A 17935-nucleotide genomic window follows, 5' to 3' on the forward strand; every position below is an offset into this window, starting at 1 on the left:
TGTGTGTGTGTGTCACAGCCCCCTCATGGCCCCCCCTGCTCACCTGGGGACACACGTGTGTCATGTGTGTATCATGTGTGTGTCACAGCCCCCCCACGGCCCCACTGCTCACCTGGGGACAACACGTGTGTGTCACACGAGGGTCACGTCCCAGAGGAAATCTCGGTGGTCTCCCAGGGGTCTCTCTTACACAGGGGTCTCACACAGGGGTCTCTCAGGGGTCTCTCCTGGGGGTCTCACCCTCACAGGGATCTCTCCCAGAGGTCTCCTAGGGGTCTCTCTCACACAGGGGGGTCTCTCAGGGGTCTCTCCTTGGGGGTCTCACCCTTGCAGGCACTGATCATCTGCAGCACCATCTCGGTCACCCCCTGTGTGTGCAACCGGGCCTGCTGGGACAGCAGCTTCTGCTTCTCCTTCTCCTGGGGGGCACAGGGGGGGTCAAAAGGGTTTTGGGGGGGTCAGGGGTTGGGGGTCAGGGGTCACAGGGGGAGGTTCAGCAGGTTCTGCTTCTCCATCTCCTTCTCCTGGGGGGGGCATGGGGGAGTCACAGGGGTCAGGAGGGGTCGGGGGGTGTCAGGGGTTGGGGGTTGAGGGATCACAGGGGGGGTCACAGGGGCAGGTTCAGCAGCTTCTGCTTCTCCATCTCCTTCTCCTGGGGGGACACGGGGGTGTCAGGGGGGTCACAAGGGTCAGGTTGGGTCAAGGGTGGTTTTGTGTCCCCCCCCTCACCTTGCACGAGTCCTCGGCCTCTTCCTTCCCCTCTTCTTCCTTCTCTTCCTCCTCCCCTTCCCCCGTGTGACAGCTCTGGGGGGGGGGAATTTAAAGGGGGGCTCCCCAAATTAGCCCCCCCAACCAGCCTTTTGGGGGGGCCCTCAAATCTCTGGGGATGCCTAAAATAACCATGGAAACCCCCCAATTCCTGGGGACCCCCAAAGTTCCTGTCCCCCACCCACAGTCCCCTCATCTTTGAGAGCCCCACCCTTGGGGACCCCACCCCAGTTCCTGGGGACCCCCCCAATCACTGCCCCTCCCCAAACTTCTAGGGAACTCTCCAGTCTCTGGATCCTTCCCAAAATATCTCTGGGGACCCCCCCACCTCCAGGGACCCCCAAAACCCCTGGGAACCCCCTCGCCAATCTCCAGGTTCCCCCTCCAAATTCTGGGGACCCTCCCCCCCCCAGTCCCAATATCACCTCGCCCGAATTCCCAGGGATCCCCCAACCCCCAGGGCCCCCCTCAAACCCCTCGACCCCATTTTTGGGGGTCCCACCTTGGCCATGATGCCAGTGTAGGCCGTGTACAGGTGATTCTGCTCCAGCTGCCTGTGGGATTTGGGGGGGGGGGGCACAGGCTGGGGGGGGCAGGGACCCCCCACAGCCCCCCAGGAGGGGCCCCAGGGGTGGGGGTTACCCCCAACACCCACCCCGGTGGGATTCTGGGGTCCCCACCCAGGTTTTGGGTGTCCCCACTCCCCCAGTGCTATTTTGTGGGATTTGGGGTTTTGGGGTCCCCCTGGTGGGATTTGGGGTGATCTGGGTGCATTTTGGGTCCCTCTGCTCAGTCAGGGCCATCTGGTGTGTTTTGGGGTCTCTCCGGAGATTTGGGGATCCCCGGAGTGTATTTTGGGGTCCCCGGGGTGTGTTTTGGGGTGATCTGGGTGCATTTTGGGTCCCTCTGCTCGGTCAGGGCTCATCCTGCTGAAATGCAGGATGAGCTGCTGTGTTTGGGTGTGTTTGGGTGTGTTTTGGGGGCCCCCCAGGTGTGTTTTGGGTTCCCTGGGGTGTGTTTTGGGGTGATCTGGGTGTGTTTTGAGTGTGTTTTGGGGCCCTTGGGGTGTGTTTCCAGGTGATTTTGGTCCCTCTGCTTGGTCAGGGCCATCCTGCTGAAGTGCAGGATGAGCTGCTTGTGTGGGTGTGAGTGGGTGTGTTTGGCTGTGTCCTGAGTGGCTGTGGGGTGTGTGTGGGATGTTTTAGTCGATGCTCTCCCAAGGAGTGTGAAATTGCACTCTCAATCCCAGCTGGGAAGAAAAATTCCCCTGCTTCCACATGTCCTGAGCACTCCAGACTGGAGTTCCTGTAGCTTTTTCCTTCTTGTTGGGAATTCAATGGACAGAGGAAAACACAGAAGTGTCCCCAAAGCAGAGAGAAGCTCTGGGGCCACAGCACCTGCTCCCCCCTCTTCTCATCCCTTCAGGACATGAAGAAATGGCCCTGTTGCCCCGAAATGTACTCTGCAAATCCTCCTTGAAAGCAGGGGCATAATCCCATTGCCAGCCAGATCCACTTTGGGCTGCTTAAAGTGGCTGTAAAAGCATCTTGCCTGGGGCCAAGTGCCCCTTCCACACTTGCTTTACCTGTGGAAAAAGCAGGGAAAGCTGTTTTTGTGTGAACACCTTTCATGTCTCAGTGTTTGTGATCTTGGGAATCCTCTTGGACCTGGAACAATGGCAGATTATCTGTTGTCATGAGATTTGTACCTGGAGATTGTTTTGATCTGTGTTTAAATCTTCCTTGAAAATACAACTGATAGAAAACAATGTAAAAGAAGGAAAAAAAAAAGAGAAAAAAGCCAATACGTAGAAAAAAAGGAGAGAAAAAGGAGAAAAAGAGAAAAAAAGACAGAAAAAACAGGAAAAAATGAGACAAATAGAAAAAAAGAAAGAAAAAAGGAAAAAAGTGAAAAAAAAGAAAAAAGGGAGAAAAAGAAAGCAGAAAGAAAAAAAAAGAAAAAAGAAAGAAAAAAAAGAGAGAAAAAAAAGACAGAAAAAGAAAAAAAACCGAAATCCTCACTCCGCTCGGGTGCAGAGGGCCGCTATGATCCGACAAGACTACAACTCCCGTGCTGCCCCGCGCGGCGCGCAGGCGCGACGGCGGGTTTACGGGGGGCGTGGCCGCGCGCTGATTGGCTGCGGCGGTGTTCTCTGTAGGCGGTGCGCGCGCAGAGCGGGAATCGGTGATGGCGGCGGGGCCTTTGTCTGTGTGAGCTGGCGGGGGGTGCGGGAGAGCGGGGTCTGGGGATCCCCTCGGGGGCTGCGGGGAGCGCGGCTGTGGGTGGAAAGGCTGGAGGGCTCGGGAGGGTTTAGCGGGGGGGTTCGAGGGTTCCCGAGGGTCAGAGCGCAGGGCCTTGGAACCGTCTCGCGGGGCCGCGGGGCCCGGAGGCCTCCCAAGAACTCGGATGTTTGATTCGATTGCCGAGAAAGTCCCTCGGAAAAAAAAATCAAAACCACCCAAACAAAAAAAGAACCCTAAAAAAAGGAAAAGAGAGAAAAAGGTGAAGGAAAAACTGGAAGGGCCAGGATGATTTTATTGCTTTGCTTCAGTTTTTCCTTGGTCTCCTCCTTCTCAGATTCTTTACTCCCTTCCTTTACAGAAAGCTCTTCTGCTGTTCTGTGGTTTTGCGGTCCCTTAGGGGCTTTTAGGGGTCCCTGAGGCGGTGTTAGGGTGTCTCGGGGGGGGATTGATGTCGTGAGGGGACTTAGGGAGGAGGTTGAAGGTCCCTGAAGGGGTTTGGGAGTCCGTGAGGGAGTTTTGGAGTCTCCAAGGGAACTAAGAAGTCCTAGAGGGCTTTGGGGGGGGGTGTCTTTGAAGCAGTCTGGGGGGTTTCTAGGGGGATTTTGGGAGTCCCAGAGGGTTTTGAGGGTCACAAAGAGGGTCTTGGATACACTAAGGGGGTCTCAGGACTCACCTGCCCATGGTGCTGCTCATCCTCTTTCCCCCAGACATCATTAACCCCCTAAAATGTGCCCTAGCCCCCATTTTCCGTTTAATCCCCTCCCCACACAGATCCCTTTGACCCCCCCAAGACCCCTTTTAACTCCCCCAAATACATGCAAAGCACCCCAAAATCCCCCAAATCCCCATCAACCCCCCCCCCAGATCCCCCCAAATCTCCCCCAGCTCCCCCTTCAAATCCCTTCCAACTCTCCCCCAAAGAGGGATCACCCGGCACCCTGGGACAGGAACACAGTGGGCTGTACTGGGGGCACTGGGCTGTACTGGGAAGGCACTGGGGGGGCTCAGATGTCCCAAGACAACGTGGCCCAGCTCCAGGAGAGATCTGGGGAGCAATGAGGAGGTACTGGTCTGTACTGGTCTGTACTGATCTGTACTGGTTTGTACCCCCAATCCCCAAAGCCCCTCCTCAGCTCCCCCAGGACCCTCCAGGACCCCAAAGCCCCCCAGGCCCCCCCAGGCCCCTGACTTGGTCCTGCTGCCCCTTGAGCATCTGCAGCTGCTGCAGAACCAGGCATTTCATCAGCAAATGAGCAGGTGACACCAAGCTGGGGGTGTGTTGATGGGCTGGAAGGCAGGAGGGCTCTGCAGAGGGACCTGGCCCAGCTGGATCCATGGGCTGATTGCAAGGGGATGAGGTTCCAGCAGGCCAAGGGCTGGGTCCTGCCCTTTGGCCACAAGAAGCCCCGTCAGCCCCCCGGGCTGGGGCCAGAGTGTCTGGAGAGCAGGCAGGCAGAAAGGGACCTGGGAGTGTGGATGGACAGGAAGCTGAAGAGGAGGCAGAGTGTGGCCAGGTGGCCAAGAGGGCCAATGGCTGGTGGCCTGTGTGAGGAAGAGTGTGTCAGCAGGAGCAGGGAAGTGATTGTTGGGCTGGAGTGAGCGCTGGTGAGGCCACCCCTGGAGTGCTGTGTCCAGCTCTGGGCCCCTGAGTTGAGGAAGGCCCTGGAGGGGCTGGAGCAGGTGCAGAGAAGAGCAGCGAGGCTGGGGAAGGGAGTGGAGCACAAGTGGTGTGAGGAGAGGCTGAGGGAGCTGGGGGTGTTGAGGCTGGAGAAGAGGAGGCTCAGGGGAGACCTCCTCACTCTCTGCAAGTCCCTGCCAGGAGGTTGGAGCCAGGTGGGGGTGGGGCTGTTGTGCCAGGAAGCAGCAGTAGGACAAGAGGGCTGGGTCTGGAGCTGTGCCAGGGGAGGTTTAGGTTGGATATTAGGAAGCAATTTTTTGCGGAGAGAGTAGTCAGGCCTTGGAATGGTCTGGGCAGGGAGGGGGTGGAGTCAGCGTCCCTGGAGGTGTTGAAGGTGAGAGTGGATGTGGCATCAGTGCCATGGTCTGGGAAGTAGAGCGGGGTTGGATCCAGGGTTGGACTTGATGATCTCAGAGGTCTTTTCCAACCCAGCTGATTCTGTGATTCTCTGATTCCCATTCCTATGGCAGCACATGCTTGAGGCTCTATCCCCAGGGTGATAGAGTTGTCTGTCCATATCTATCTCCAAGGTTAGTCTGTAAATGTGTGGTGTTAGAAAAGCAGGCTAAGTTGTGGGATGATTATAGAAGGAGAAAGAAGCCCAGAGGCCAGTGCAAGCAGGCAGCCCTGAGCTTGCACCTGATGTCCCCTCCCTGCAGGTTCCTGTCCTTGAGCCCAGGCCCTGAGGTGAGGCTGAGAAGTGGCGCGGAGGTGAGCCCAGAGCTGTCCCTGAGGTGAGGCTGAGAATAAGTGCAAGGCAGAGGTGCTGCTGAGGAAGGAGAGCCCCGTGGTGGGGAAGAGGCGAAGGTGCCCATCCCGAGCAGGTGCTGTGTCCATCCCCTGTGTGCCAGGTGAGCTGGGGCTTTGCTGCAGAGCTGCGGGCGCTGATTTGAGCGTCTCCAAGTGCTGAGATGGTGGGCACCCAGGAACACAAACTGTGCCTGGCCACGGAGCCTGCAAGGAGGAGCAGAGACAGCGGTGGCAGTGTGGGGGGCCAGGTTGTGCCTATGCCTTCCCTGCAGGCCCTGTCTGTCCCTGCTGGGCCCCTGTCCATCCCCATCAGGTCCCTGCCCGTCCCCCCTGGGCTGAGCTCCCCCCAGGAAGTGCCGTGAAGCTGAAGCTGCTGCCATCCCCCTCTGCAGCCACTGCCTCAGCCAAGGGAGCAGCAAAGGCAGGGCCAGGAGCAGAGGCAGCAGCAGGGGAGCCCTGGGGGGGCCGGGAAGGTCTTGTGTGGGTCAGGAAGGAGGCGCTGGGCACGAGGCCGGGGCTGTGCTGAGCAGGCCCAGCCCTCACATCCCCCCAGCCAACGCCGGCTGCCCGGGGGGCTTGGGAGGGACCCCCAGCCCGTGTGCCCCACACTGAGCTGGCAGAGGGAGAGCCAAGGGACAGGGCCACGGGCAGGGCCACGGGTGAGGGACAGGCAGGGCCATTGCAGGGCCACGGTGAGGGCACAGCCTGTGGCAGCAGAGCTGCCCAGGGCCGGGGGCAGTCGGGGGTGTTGGTACCAGCCAGTGGTGGGGCCGAGCAGAGCAGGAGGCCTCTTGCAGAGCCCTGGAGCAGCCTCCCACTTGCCAGCCATTCCTTGGTGGGGTGACACTGTCCCCTCCCTACAGGACACATCCCCAGAACTCTTTGGGGTGGGTTTTTGTGTCTATTCCTGGTTGCTGATTCCTTCTGGGGACCTGAGGGAGCCTTTGCAATCCCATCCATGGGGCACAATCTCCTCTCCAGAGTTTGACTCCCTGCAGACTTTGCAGGGAAATCTGTGCTGGCAGCTGCATCCTGAACCTGAGGGCAGTTTGTATCCCTGAGTGCTGATCCATCCTGGGGACCCAAGGGATCCTCTGCCATTCCATCCATGCAGGAGTCACCCTCCTGCCCTTGACTCCCTGCAGAGGAACAAGTGCCATGTCTCTGTTTGGGAGAAGCCAGATGCTGCCCCTGGGCCATCAGAAGTGGTGCTGAAGCCTCTTTCAGCCCAGCCCCAGGTGCAGTTTTCTCATCCCCTCACCGAGTGCCTGCTCCCCCAGCCGGCACTGACCAACCAGGGCGTTTGGCACACTTGGTTTGGTGGTTTGGAGAAACAGCCCTGGACTGGCAGGGGGCCAGAGAACCTCGAGGAACAGCCCTGGAGAGTTTGAAGTGACACTACATTAATACAGCTTTTGATTAATATGTAGCAACTGAATCAAGTGCTCATGAAATGACCTCAATCCCCTCATCCTCCTAATTAAGCACTATTTTTTTGGGATGAATCTTCATATTTTGCAGTATTTTTGGCTGAATTTTAACTTTTTGCACTTTGTGGGGGGGGTTCATCTTTCTGTTTCTGAAGGGTTTTTTGCCTGAATCTCGGTGGTTTGGGTTTTTCTGGGCTGAATCTTGGTGTTTTGGAGGTTTTTATGGTCACAGGATGCCCGGTGAGTTCTAGAGATGGACTTGGTCAGGAGGAACCCCCAAGCCAACGCGCTCAGCCCTTGTTTTCCCCCCATCAGGATTTGTCCTTCCCAAAGCTTGGGCGGATGGAGGAGGAGGCTGTGAGGAAGAGGAAGATGCCTTGGGCCCCCCAGGCAGGTGAGGAGGAAGTCAGTGTCCCTTTGGGCGGGTGTTGTGCTGGCTCTGTCAGCCGAGCATGGCCCCGGCTGCAGGACAACCCCGCTGGCGCCGCCGTCCTGCCGGGGCCGGAGTTGGGGGGATGTCCTTGGCCTTCCCTGTGGGCCGGAGGCAAATCCCCTGCCTGTCCTTCTTGCTTCCTGCCCCAGGCCCCGAGCTGAGGACGGAGAGCCCGGAGGACAAATCCCCCTGTGAGACCCTGGTGGGAGAGGCCGTTTTGAAGGGCTCCACGGTGCAGGAAGGCAGCGGGGAGGAAAAGGGCCGGAGATCCCCCCACAGGAGGGGCTCCAAAGCCATCCCAGGGTGCTCTGAGGAGGAAAGAGCCAGCCTGTGCCGGGAAGGCGGCCGGAGCTTGAGGCAGAGCTCTGAGCTGGTGGTCCCTGAGCAACCTCCCAGCAGAGAGAAGACCCTCAGGTGCTTGGAATGTGGGAAGAGCTTCAAGAACAGCTCCCACCTGATCCGACACCAGCAGATCCACACTGGGGCACGTCCCTACACGTGTGGGGAATGTGGGAAGAGCTTCAACCAGAGCTCCCACCTGTTCAAACACCAGTGCGTCCACACTGGGGAATGGCCCTACAAATGTGGGGAATGTGGGAAGAGCTTCAGTGACAGCTTCAGCCTGATCCGACACCTGCACATCCACACTGGGGAACGGCCGTACACGTGTGAGGAATGTGGGAAGAGCTTCAGGGACAGCTGCAGCCTGATCCGACACCTGCACATCCACACTGGGGAACGGCCCTACACATGTGGGGAATGTGGGAAGAGCTTCAGGGACAGCTGCAGCCTGATCCGACACCTGCACATCCACACTGGGGAACGGCCCTACACGTGTGGGGAATGTGGGAAGAGCTTCAGGGACAGCTGCAGCCTCCGCACCCACCAGCTCATCCACACTAGGGAACGGCCCTACCTCTGTCAGAAATGTGGGAAGAGCTTTAGGAAGAGCTCCAGCCTGATCCAACACCAGCACATCCACACTGGGGAAAGTCCCTACCTCTGTGAGGAATGTGGGAAGAGCTTTAGGAACAGCTCCAACCTCATCACCCACAAGCGCATCCACAGTGGTGAACGGCCCTACAAGTGCTTGGAATGTGGGAAGAGGTTTCAGACCAGCTCAAGTCTCCTCAGACATGAGCAGACACACACAGATGAGAGGCCCTTCCACTGCACTGACTGCGGGAAGGGCTTCAACCGGAACTCCCACCTCATCACCCACCGGCGCATCCACACCGGGGAGAGGCCTTACAAGTGTGGGGAGTGTGGGAAGACCTTCCCCCACAGCTCTACCTTGACCAAACACCAACGGACCCACCGGTAACGGAAGCCCTACCAGTGCCCCGACTGCGGGAAGAGCTTCGGCCGCTGCTTCCACCCCGAATGAAGCCCCTGATGTTGAGGCAACCCCTGGAGTCCAGTGACTGTCAGTCCATCCCTTTCGACCAGAAAGGGCCAGTCCCCTTTCCCAGGGGCAGCTTCTTCCAACAGAACCCTTCTTGGCGGGGTGTGTGGAGATTCCTGCCCTGGCTGGGGACCCCTGCTGGAGGTTGAGAGCAGAGATCTCCCCATGAGCGTTGGTCTGGGGGAGTTCCATCCATCTCTAATTGAGAGTTATTGCTTTTTTGCCAGATTTAGTAGAATTGCTTCAACAATTGCTTTAGTGTAGAGCACTGTCCTATCTTATGCTGTACTCCTGGTAGTTTTAGTGTTTCTCTTGTGCAGTTAATACTTCTGATTAAGATCTTTTGTCTGATCATTTGTAACCCTAAATAAATTCCTTTCTATCGATAGATCTGATTTGCCATCATTAAAACCTGGGGAACAAAAGTGGTTCAGTCACACCTCTGTAATTCCTCTAAACAAACTGTTGGCATAATCCAAGTCTGAGACTGGATCCAGCAGCCCCCAGCACCCCACAGGAAGTTGGGAGCTCAGGGGGCCACCCCCCTTTGCCAACCCCCTTGTGCCCAAAGACCCCCATGGGACCATCTGCCCCACCAGACCGCCTTTTCCACCCTTCTCCCTGTTCCTTCCACTTTTCCATAGTCTCCTCAATCCCCACCCCCGCCTGGATTACTCTGGGGGGTCCCAGCTCCCATTTTTCCCTCCTCTCACATCTTCCACATCATCCCCCAATCCCCAGCTCCCTCCAACTCAGTTTGGGGTCCCACCACCCCAAAAAGAGGTTAGGTTGGGTCCTGGGTGGGCTCTGTGCATGTTTGGGGGGTTCTCCGGGGCCTGTGGGGAGATTTAGGGAGGTCCCAGCACCTTTTTGGGTGAGCTGGGTGCCTTTTAAGGGACAGATGCCCCACCAAGACCGTCCCAGAGGGGGTTGACCCAGGGGGAAACAAAGGGTGGTCCCCATTCCTAATCCATCCCGGGGCCGGTTCTGCCTCCCCCAAACTCGGCTCCACCCCTTGGGATCCCCCCAAGCTCCTCCCCCACTGCCCCCCAATAACCGGGACTGGGGAGAACTGGGAAGCTTTACTGGGATCACTGGGAGCAGCTGGGCAGAGGCAGAGTGACAACAGGGGAGGGGGGGACACACGACCCCCCAAAATACTGAAGGGGATGGGGGAGGTCCAGTCTGGGCCCGAGGCCCCGGGGAGGGGCTGCGGCCGCCGCCGGCTCAGGAGCTCTGTGGGGAGAGAAAAGGGGGTGACACCGGGGTGGGGGGACAGGGGGGACACCGGGATACACCGAGACCCGGACTGGATGCATTGGGACCAGAACTGGGGAACAGGGATCATACTGGGAGCACCTGGCAGCACGTTGGAGGCAACTGGGATATACTGGGAGTGACTGGAACCACAGTAGGGGTGACTGGGAACAACTGGAACCACACTGGGGGCAACTGGGATCATACTGGGAGCAGCTGGGCCCCTACTGGGTCATACTGGGATCATACTGGGAGTGAGTGCAATAATCCTGGGAGTATGTGAGAGGGACTGCAGCCATACTGGGGATGAGTGGGATCAAACTGGCTTCCTACTGGAAGTGTCTGGAAGTCACTGGTATCATACTGGTGGCAATTGTGATTGTACTGGGATCATACTGGGATCAGACTAGGATCATACTGGGAGCGACTGGTTCTATGCTAGGGGTACCTGGGAGCTACTAGGATCCCACTAGGAGGAAGTGGGAGCAACTGGGACCATGCTGGGCACAACTGGGATCATACTGGGAGCAACTGTGCCCACATTGAAGGTGGCTGGGGTCATACTGGGAGTGACTGGGAGCATTCTGAGGGCAGTTGGGACCATGTTGGCACAACTGGGATATACTGGGAGCAAGTGGGATCACGCTGGAGGTGACTGGGATCATACTGGGAGCGACTAGGACCCCACTGGGGGTGACTGGGAGTGGCTATGAGAAACTGGGATCATGCTGGAAGCTACTGGGAGCATTCAGGAGTGAGTGGGACCACACTGGGGGCAACTGGGATATACTAGGAGAGACCAAGAGTGACTGGGATCATACTGGGACTGCCTGAGAGTGTACTGGGAGTGACTGGGAGCATGCTGAGGTCAGCTGGGATATACTGGGAGAGACTGGGAGTGACAGGGATCCTACTGGGAAGGACTGGAAGTATAGTGGGGTGACTGGGAGCAAGTGGGACCCTGCTGGGGGCAAATGGTTTTATCCTGGGAGTGACAGGGCATGTCTGGTTTCATCCTGGGTGTGAGTGCCACCATACAGGGTGTCGTTGGGATCATACTGGAGTCATACTGGGATGGACTGGAAGGGACTGGGATCATGCAGGGGGTAACTTGGATCCTACTAGGAGAGACTGGGATCATAGTGGGACTGACTGGGAGCATGCTGGAGACAACTGGGATATACAGGGAGTGGCTGGGAGTGACTGGGATCATTCTGGGAGTGACTGGAACCACAGTAGGGGTGAAGGGGAGCACCTGGAACCATACTGGAGGCAACTGGGATCCTACTGGGAGCAGCTGGGCTCCTACTCGGGTCATACTGGGGTCATACTGGGAGTGACTGCAATAATACTGGGAGTGTGTGAGAGGGACTGCAGCCATGCTGGGGATGAGTGGGATCAAACTGGCTTCATACTGGACGTGTCTGGAAGTTACTGGGATCATACTGGGGGTGACTGGACTCATATTGGGAGCAACTGGGACCATGCAGGGGGCAAATGGCATCCTCCAGGGAGTGACTGGAAGTGACTGGGGCCACACTGGACTCAGACTGGGAGTCCCTGAGAGTGAAAGGAACCGTCCTGGGGGAGTGACTGGGAGCAACTGGGACCACCTTGGGGGCAACTGGGATCCTATTGGGAGTGACTGGGAGTGACTGGGATCATAGTGGGAGTGACCAGCACCATACTGGAATCACAGTGAGAGTGACTGTAAGGGACCAGGATCAAACTGGGAGTGACTGGAACTACGCAGGGGGGAACTGGGAGCCATTGGGACCATGCTGGAAGCCAACCGGGAACATCCTTGGAGCAACTGGGATCATGCTGGAAGCAAGTGGGAGTAACTGGGAGTGACAGGGTGCATGCTGGGGGCAACTGGCATAAACTGGGAGTGAGTGGGAGTAACCGGGATCATCCTGATGGAAACTGGAACCATCCTGGGGCAAGTGGAAGTAACTGGGTGCAGTGGGTTTCTGTGGTTGGGTTTTGGTAGCGGGGGGGCTACAGGGCTGGCTTCTGTTAGAAGCTGCCAGAAGCTTCCCCTGTCCCGTGGAGCCAATGCCAGTTGGCTCCAGGATGGAATTCCTGCTGCTGGCCAAGGCCGAGCCAGTCAGGAGTGACAGTAACACCTCTGGGATAACATATTTAGGAACAGAAAGTTGTGGCACAGAAGGAGTTCCAGCCAGGAAAGAGCAAAATGAAAACATGGGAACAGCAATGCAGACCCCAAGGGCAGGGCAGGAGGAGGGGCAGGAGGTGCTCCAGGCACTGGAGCTGAGGCCCTGCAGCCCGTGGGGCAGAGCAGGGTGGGGCAGCTGTGCCCCTGCAGCCCCTGGGGGAGCATCGGGGTGCAGAGACCCCCCTGCAGGCCATGGGGGAGCATCGGAGTGCAGAGACCCCCCTGCAGGCCATGGGGGAGCATCGGGGTACAGAGACCCCCCTGCAGCCCGTGGGGGACCATCGGGGTGCAGAGACCCCCCTGCAGCCCATAGGGGAGCATCGGGGTGCAGAGACCCCCCTGCAGCCCGTGGGGGACCATCGGGGTGCAGAGACCCCCCTGCAGCCCATGGAGGCTCCCACGCTGCAGCAGGTGGATGCAGGAAGGAGGCTGTGACCCCGTGGCAGGCCCAGGATGGAGCAGGGTCCTGGCAAGGACCTGCAGCCCATGGAGAGGGAAGCCCAGGCTGGAGCAGGTTTTTCCCGGGCAGGACTCATGGCCCCTGTGGGGGATCCACGCAAGTACAGCTCATCCGTGAAGGACTGACCCCATGGAGGAGTGACCCACGGGACAGCAGGTTGGGAAGAGCTGCTGCTCGAGGGATGGACTCACGTTGGAGAGGTCCATCAAGGACTGTCTCCCGCGGGAGGGACCCCATGGGAGCAGGGAAAGGACTCCAACTCCTCTCCCTGAGCAGCGGCAGAAACAACTGACCGTGACCCGCATTCCCGTCCCCCTGCACTGCTGGGGGGAAGGAGGGAGAACATGGAAGGAGGGGTGAGGGGAAGGTGTTTTTAAGACTGTTTTATTTCTCACTCTTTGGCTCTTATCCTGTTAGTAATAAATTTAAGTACTATTCCCACTTGGAGTCTGTTTTGCCCATGAAGGTGATCAGTCACTGACCTCTCCCAGCTCTTATCTCTACTTATGAATTTTTAGCTGGTTTGTTTGGTTTTTTTTTTTTCTCTCTCCTCTGCCCAGTTGCAGAGGGAGAGTGAGAGAGTGGCTTTAGTGGGTACCTGGTATCTGGCCAGGGTCAACTCACTACAAGAATATAAAAAGAAGTAATTTTTTTGGTCTTGTTCTGATGCACTTAAGGAGCTGGAAAAGCAAGACTGGTGCAGGGAGGTCCAAAGCATGGCTTTGTGTCTGGATGATGGAGACATCACATTTAGAGGAGACAGACTCTGCAGTTGCTTTCCTAGACTTTGTCCCACCTTAATGGTGTTTTTCCACCCACAGCAGCATTGCTGGGAGATGTTGCAGTGGCACATCCACCCTTCTCTGCCAGGGCAGCATCTTGGCCCTTCCCACCCCACCATGGATTTACCATTCCTGTGGCAGGGACTTGTCCCCACCTGATATCCGAATGGGAAATGCAACTCCTGTGGGTGGCTTTCATGGTTCCACCACAGGCTGGCACAGATTCTGATCCAGCTTTGAGAAATTGTGTGGTCATGTGTTCTGGATAAAGCTGTCCCAACTTTGCACACTGTGATCCGAGGGAGTTTCGGTGGCCAGTTTGTGTATCAAAAGCACTCAGTACTAAAATGTACCAAGTTGCACCTGTGCACAAATCCGCATGAGCTCAATGCCCTGAGTACCCACACAGGCTTTTCTGTCTCGAATCCTGCTCATTCTGTGCCTGGGACTGGATTTATTTCAGCAGCTAAATGGTTCACTGGAGGACTAATTGGCTCTGAGAGCTCCAGTCCTTTGCAGCAGATTATTGACGTGCTGGTAGGAGCGGCTCCCTTCCTTCCCTTCCCCCTTCATTATAAAAACACGAACTGTAGAGAAACCAAATACCACACGGCCCCTGCGCCGAGCCCATCAGTGCTCCCGGCTCGGTGTTCAGCACAGAAAGTCCCTTTTATATTTGGGAAGCGGAGGGAGAAAATTCTGGAAGCGCGAGAACGCGGCGATAGCTGGGATGAACTAGGAGCCCTTAAGAAAGGACTGGGAGGTACTGGGATAAACTGGGAGCCCCGAGGAAGGAACCGGGGCTTTTCCGCCATTTGCGTAGCGCTGAGGGCAGGGCGCTTACGCCATTTGCGTAGCCTTACTTAGTTTACGTAGCTCCCCTCCCTTGCCGTTACTGGCGCCCCCTTACGCCGTTTGCGTAGGGCTGTGGGCAATGGCAGAGCCCCTTACGCCCTTTGCGTAGGGCTGTGGGCAACGGCAGAGCCCCTTAAGCCGTTTGCGTAGCGCTGTGGGCAGCGGCGTTAGGAGCGGACTGGGGCGGACTGGGATGGACTGGGAGCCCTTAGGAAGGGACTGGGAGCCCTTTGGAGAGGACTGGGATGAACCGGGAAAGGTCCGCGAGCCCTTAGGAAGCCACCGGGGTCCTTCCGCCATTTGCGTAGCGCTGAGGGCAGTGACCTTGCGCCATTTGCGTAGCCTTACGCAACTTACGTAACTCTCTCTATTGCCGTTACCGGCGCCCCCTTACGCCGTTTGCGTAGCGCCGCGGGCATTGCCGACCCCCTTACGCGATTTGCGTAGCGCCGCTCCATTGCCGCCAGCGGTGCCATCTTACGCCGTTTGCGTATTTCTGCGCCGTTTGCGCAGCGCGGCGGGGGCGGGCCCGTATCCCTGCCTGCTGATATTTATTTATCAGTGTCCAGGCGCTCGACCCCTCAGCCCCTCACACACCCACGGGCCCCACGGCAGCGCGGGGGAGGATCCCGGGGGTGTCCAAAAGCTCCTCCAAAAGTCAGTTTATGGCTTTGCAGAGGGCTCTCGGGAGTCACCGAGGGGCTGAATGTGAAGAGAGAAAAATTAAATCTTTAGGGGGGGAAAAAAAATATAACAATTGCATTTCTGTTTTCCTGAGGAGCCGTGGGTGTTTTTAGGCAGCTGCCTGCAGAGGCCGTTGCCATTTCGTGAGGTGGCATTAATGCAGGAGGAGACTTGTTGTGCTGTTCACAGAAATTCGGATTTTAAGGCTTTTCTCCTTGGTTTGAAGCTTCTTCATTCTTCCTTCACCCTCTTTCAGAGTAAAGGCTTTAATTTTTAAACTTAGGGGGAAAAAAGTAATAACAACAAGTGAGGAAAACTAGGGGGAAAAGGGAAAAGTTCTTCTGAAAGGATTACAATGTGCAGGCAAAATCAGTTCTCTCTCCAGGAGAGAAAAAAATATTAGAAGTGTAAATTGGCTCCAAAAATGCCCCCAAGGGCATGGGGAAGATAATCAGGATGACAAGTCTCTGGGAGCTGCAAGAGAGAGAATTAATGCTGGCATTTGGAAAGACAAGTGATAGTGCTGCATTTGATCTGGGTTTCATGTCATTATTTTCTGGTTTCAGAGTAAGAAAAAGCTGCTCATTTACTTTTCATGTAGCTGTATTTTTTTTCCTGACTTCTTGAGGAGGTAGAGCTGATGAAATCGTGCTGGAAGAGGCCTGAAGCTTTTCATCTGATGTTCAGCTTCAACAAATTTCACTTCTGGAGTTTCTGCACTTTGGGGGAGGCTGCAGGTTATAGAAATGAATTAGTGCGTCTGCTAAAGGAAGAGAAGCATTAGTCATATTTAAAACCAAGACTAAGTCAGATTCCTCCACATTGGCTGCAGTTGAATTTTGCAAGGTTTCTGATCTCCTCGCTCTGGCTGTGAAGGTGTTTCCTTTTCAAGCCTGTCACCTGCAAAGATTTCTCTGGGACAGTGATTTCTTCATCACAGAAAAGCAATGTAGAGAAACCTCTTTGCCACCCCAAGATCATTATTTTCTTGATTGCCCTCTTGTACTCTGCTGAGGTTCCATTACACCTGCAGGTCAAATGTAACCTGAATGCAGCACTGCAATAGATATAGTACAGAGCTTTAGTGTGAACTTCATGCACATCCTTGGTTTGTTTGTGTAAGACTGTGTATTATACAGATAATATAAAGCATAAAATAGTTTTCATATATAAAAATTACTTTTCCAGCACATACTAATGTGCCTTTCATAACCTCCTAATTAGGTTATGTTTTCTCCTAAACTTAATTCCACTTTATGACCAACAGTTGAGTAGACTTCAACTTCATTTTTGGTTCCAATTTTCATTCTGTTCAGTGTGTGTGTATATATATGTATACACAAGAAGATAGTCCTTTATTCAGCATATGGGCCTACATACCAAGCCCAAAGCACTCTACTCAGTGCTGATGGGCAAACGCTTCTAACAGATAAAACCTCCATTCTGAATCGATGGTCTGAACACTTTCAGACTCTTTTCAGCACCAACTGTGTAGTCCAAGACTCAGCAATTCAGTCCATCACACAACAACCAGTGAAATATGAATTGGATACTGCCCCCACTTTAGGAGAAACCCTTAAGGCCATATAGCAGGTGAAAATCAGCAAGGCAGCTGGGGTTGATGGAATTCCACCCAAAGTCTGGAAACGTGGGGGCCTTGCACTCCATGCTAAATTTCATGAGTTTGTGGTGCGCTGTTGGGAACCAGGCGAACTACCATCAGGCCTTCGAGATGCAGTCATCATCACTTTGTATAAAAAGAAAGGTACTAAATCAGACTGCTCAAATTACCGTAGTATTACTCTGCTCTCCATTGCTGGCAAAATCCTGGCAAGAATACTCTTGAACATACTAATACCCGAGAGCAGAAGGAATGCTACCTGAAAGTCAGTGTGGTTTCAGAGCCAACAGGAGCACCACAGACATGGTGTTTTTTCTCAGACAACTGCAAGAGAAGTGTAGGGAACAGAACAAAAGTCTCTATGTCTTTGTCGACCTCACCAAGGCTTTTGGTACTGTGAGCAGAAAAGGTCTGTGGCAGATTTTGGAACGTTTAGGTTGTCCCTCCAAGTTCCTTAAAATAATCATCTCACTCCATGAGGATCAGCACGGCCAAGTCAGATATGGCGATGAACTTTCTGAGCCCTTTCTAATAACCAGTGGTGTGAAACAAGGCTGCGTTCTTGCACCAACCGTATTCACAATCTTTTTCAGCAGGATGCTCCAAAGGGCCACGGCAGACCTCGATGATCAGGACGGGATCTACATTCGATACCGTACTGATGGAAGCCTTTTCAACCTAAGGCGACTGAAGGCCCACACCAAGACCTTAAACCATCTTGTCCGGGAGCTGCTTTATGCTGATGACGCTGCCCTTGTTGCACACACAGAAGCAGCTCTGCAGTGTTTAACATCCTGCTTTGCAGACGCTGCTGAGTTCTTTGGGCTGGAAGTCAGCTTAAAGAAGACAGAGGTTCTCCATCAACCTGCACCTCAGTAAGTCTTCCTTCATCCCCATATCACCATTGGCCAATCAGTGCTCAAACCAGTTCAGCAGTTTAATTACCTGGGTAGCCTCATCTCTTCGGATGGTGAGATTGACCGAGAGATAGACAACAGGTTAGCAAAGGCATAGAGAGCTTTTGGAAAGCTTCATAAAAGAGTTTGGCGTTATAAACACTTGAAGATCAGTGTTTACAGAGCCATAGTGCTGTCCACTCTCTTATACGGATCTGAATCATGGGTCATCTACCACCACCACCTACGTCTCTTAGAACGCTTCCATCAACGCTGCCTTTGCACAATCCTAAACATTCACTGGTCAGATTATGTGACCAATACATCTGTTCTAGAACAAGCAGCAGTCACAAGTATTGAGGCCATGTTGATGAGAACACAGCTGTGCTGGGCAGGGCACGTCTCCAGGATGAAGGACCAACCACTGCCTCCCTAAGATCTTGCTCTGTGGTGAACTTGCCACTGGCTGCTGCAAGAAAGGAGCCCCAAAGAGA

General features: G+C 55.3%; 2 protein-coding genes across 2 annotated transcripts in view; one reads left to right on the forward strand and one right to left on the reverse strand.

The window, feature by feature from the left end:
- The window catches only part of LOC135405259 (zinc finger protein 883-like), a 142024-nt gene that overhangs the window by 39007 nt on the left and 85082 nt on the right, over window positions 1–17935 (reverse strand). The window lies entirely within an intron of this gene.
- LOC135405299 (zinc finger protein 501-like) lies at window positions 7011–8754 on the forward strand. The gene has a single exon (XM_064639968.1). The coding sequence runs from the start codon at window positions 7322–7324 to the stop codon at window positions 8624–8626; it is 1305 nt and encodes a 434-aa protein (XP_064496038.1). The 5' UTR covers window positions 7011–7321; the 3' UTR covers window positions 8627–8754.

This window comes from Pseudopipra pipra, chromosome W, assembly GCF_036250125.1.
Source record: "Pseudopipra pipra isolate bDixPip1 chromosome W, bDixPip1.hap1, whole genome shotgun sequence".
NCBI lineage: Eukaryota > Metazoa > Chordata > Aves > Passeriformes > Pipridae > Pseudopipra > Pseudopipra pipra.

Excerpts from the sequence above, each read along its gene's own strand:
- LOC135405299 (XM_064639968.1), top strand. The coding sequence starts at position 7,322 with ATGGCCCCGGCTGCAGGACAACCCCGCTGGCGCCGCCGTCCTGCCGGG.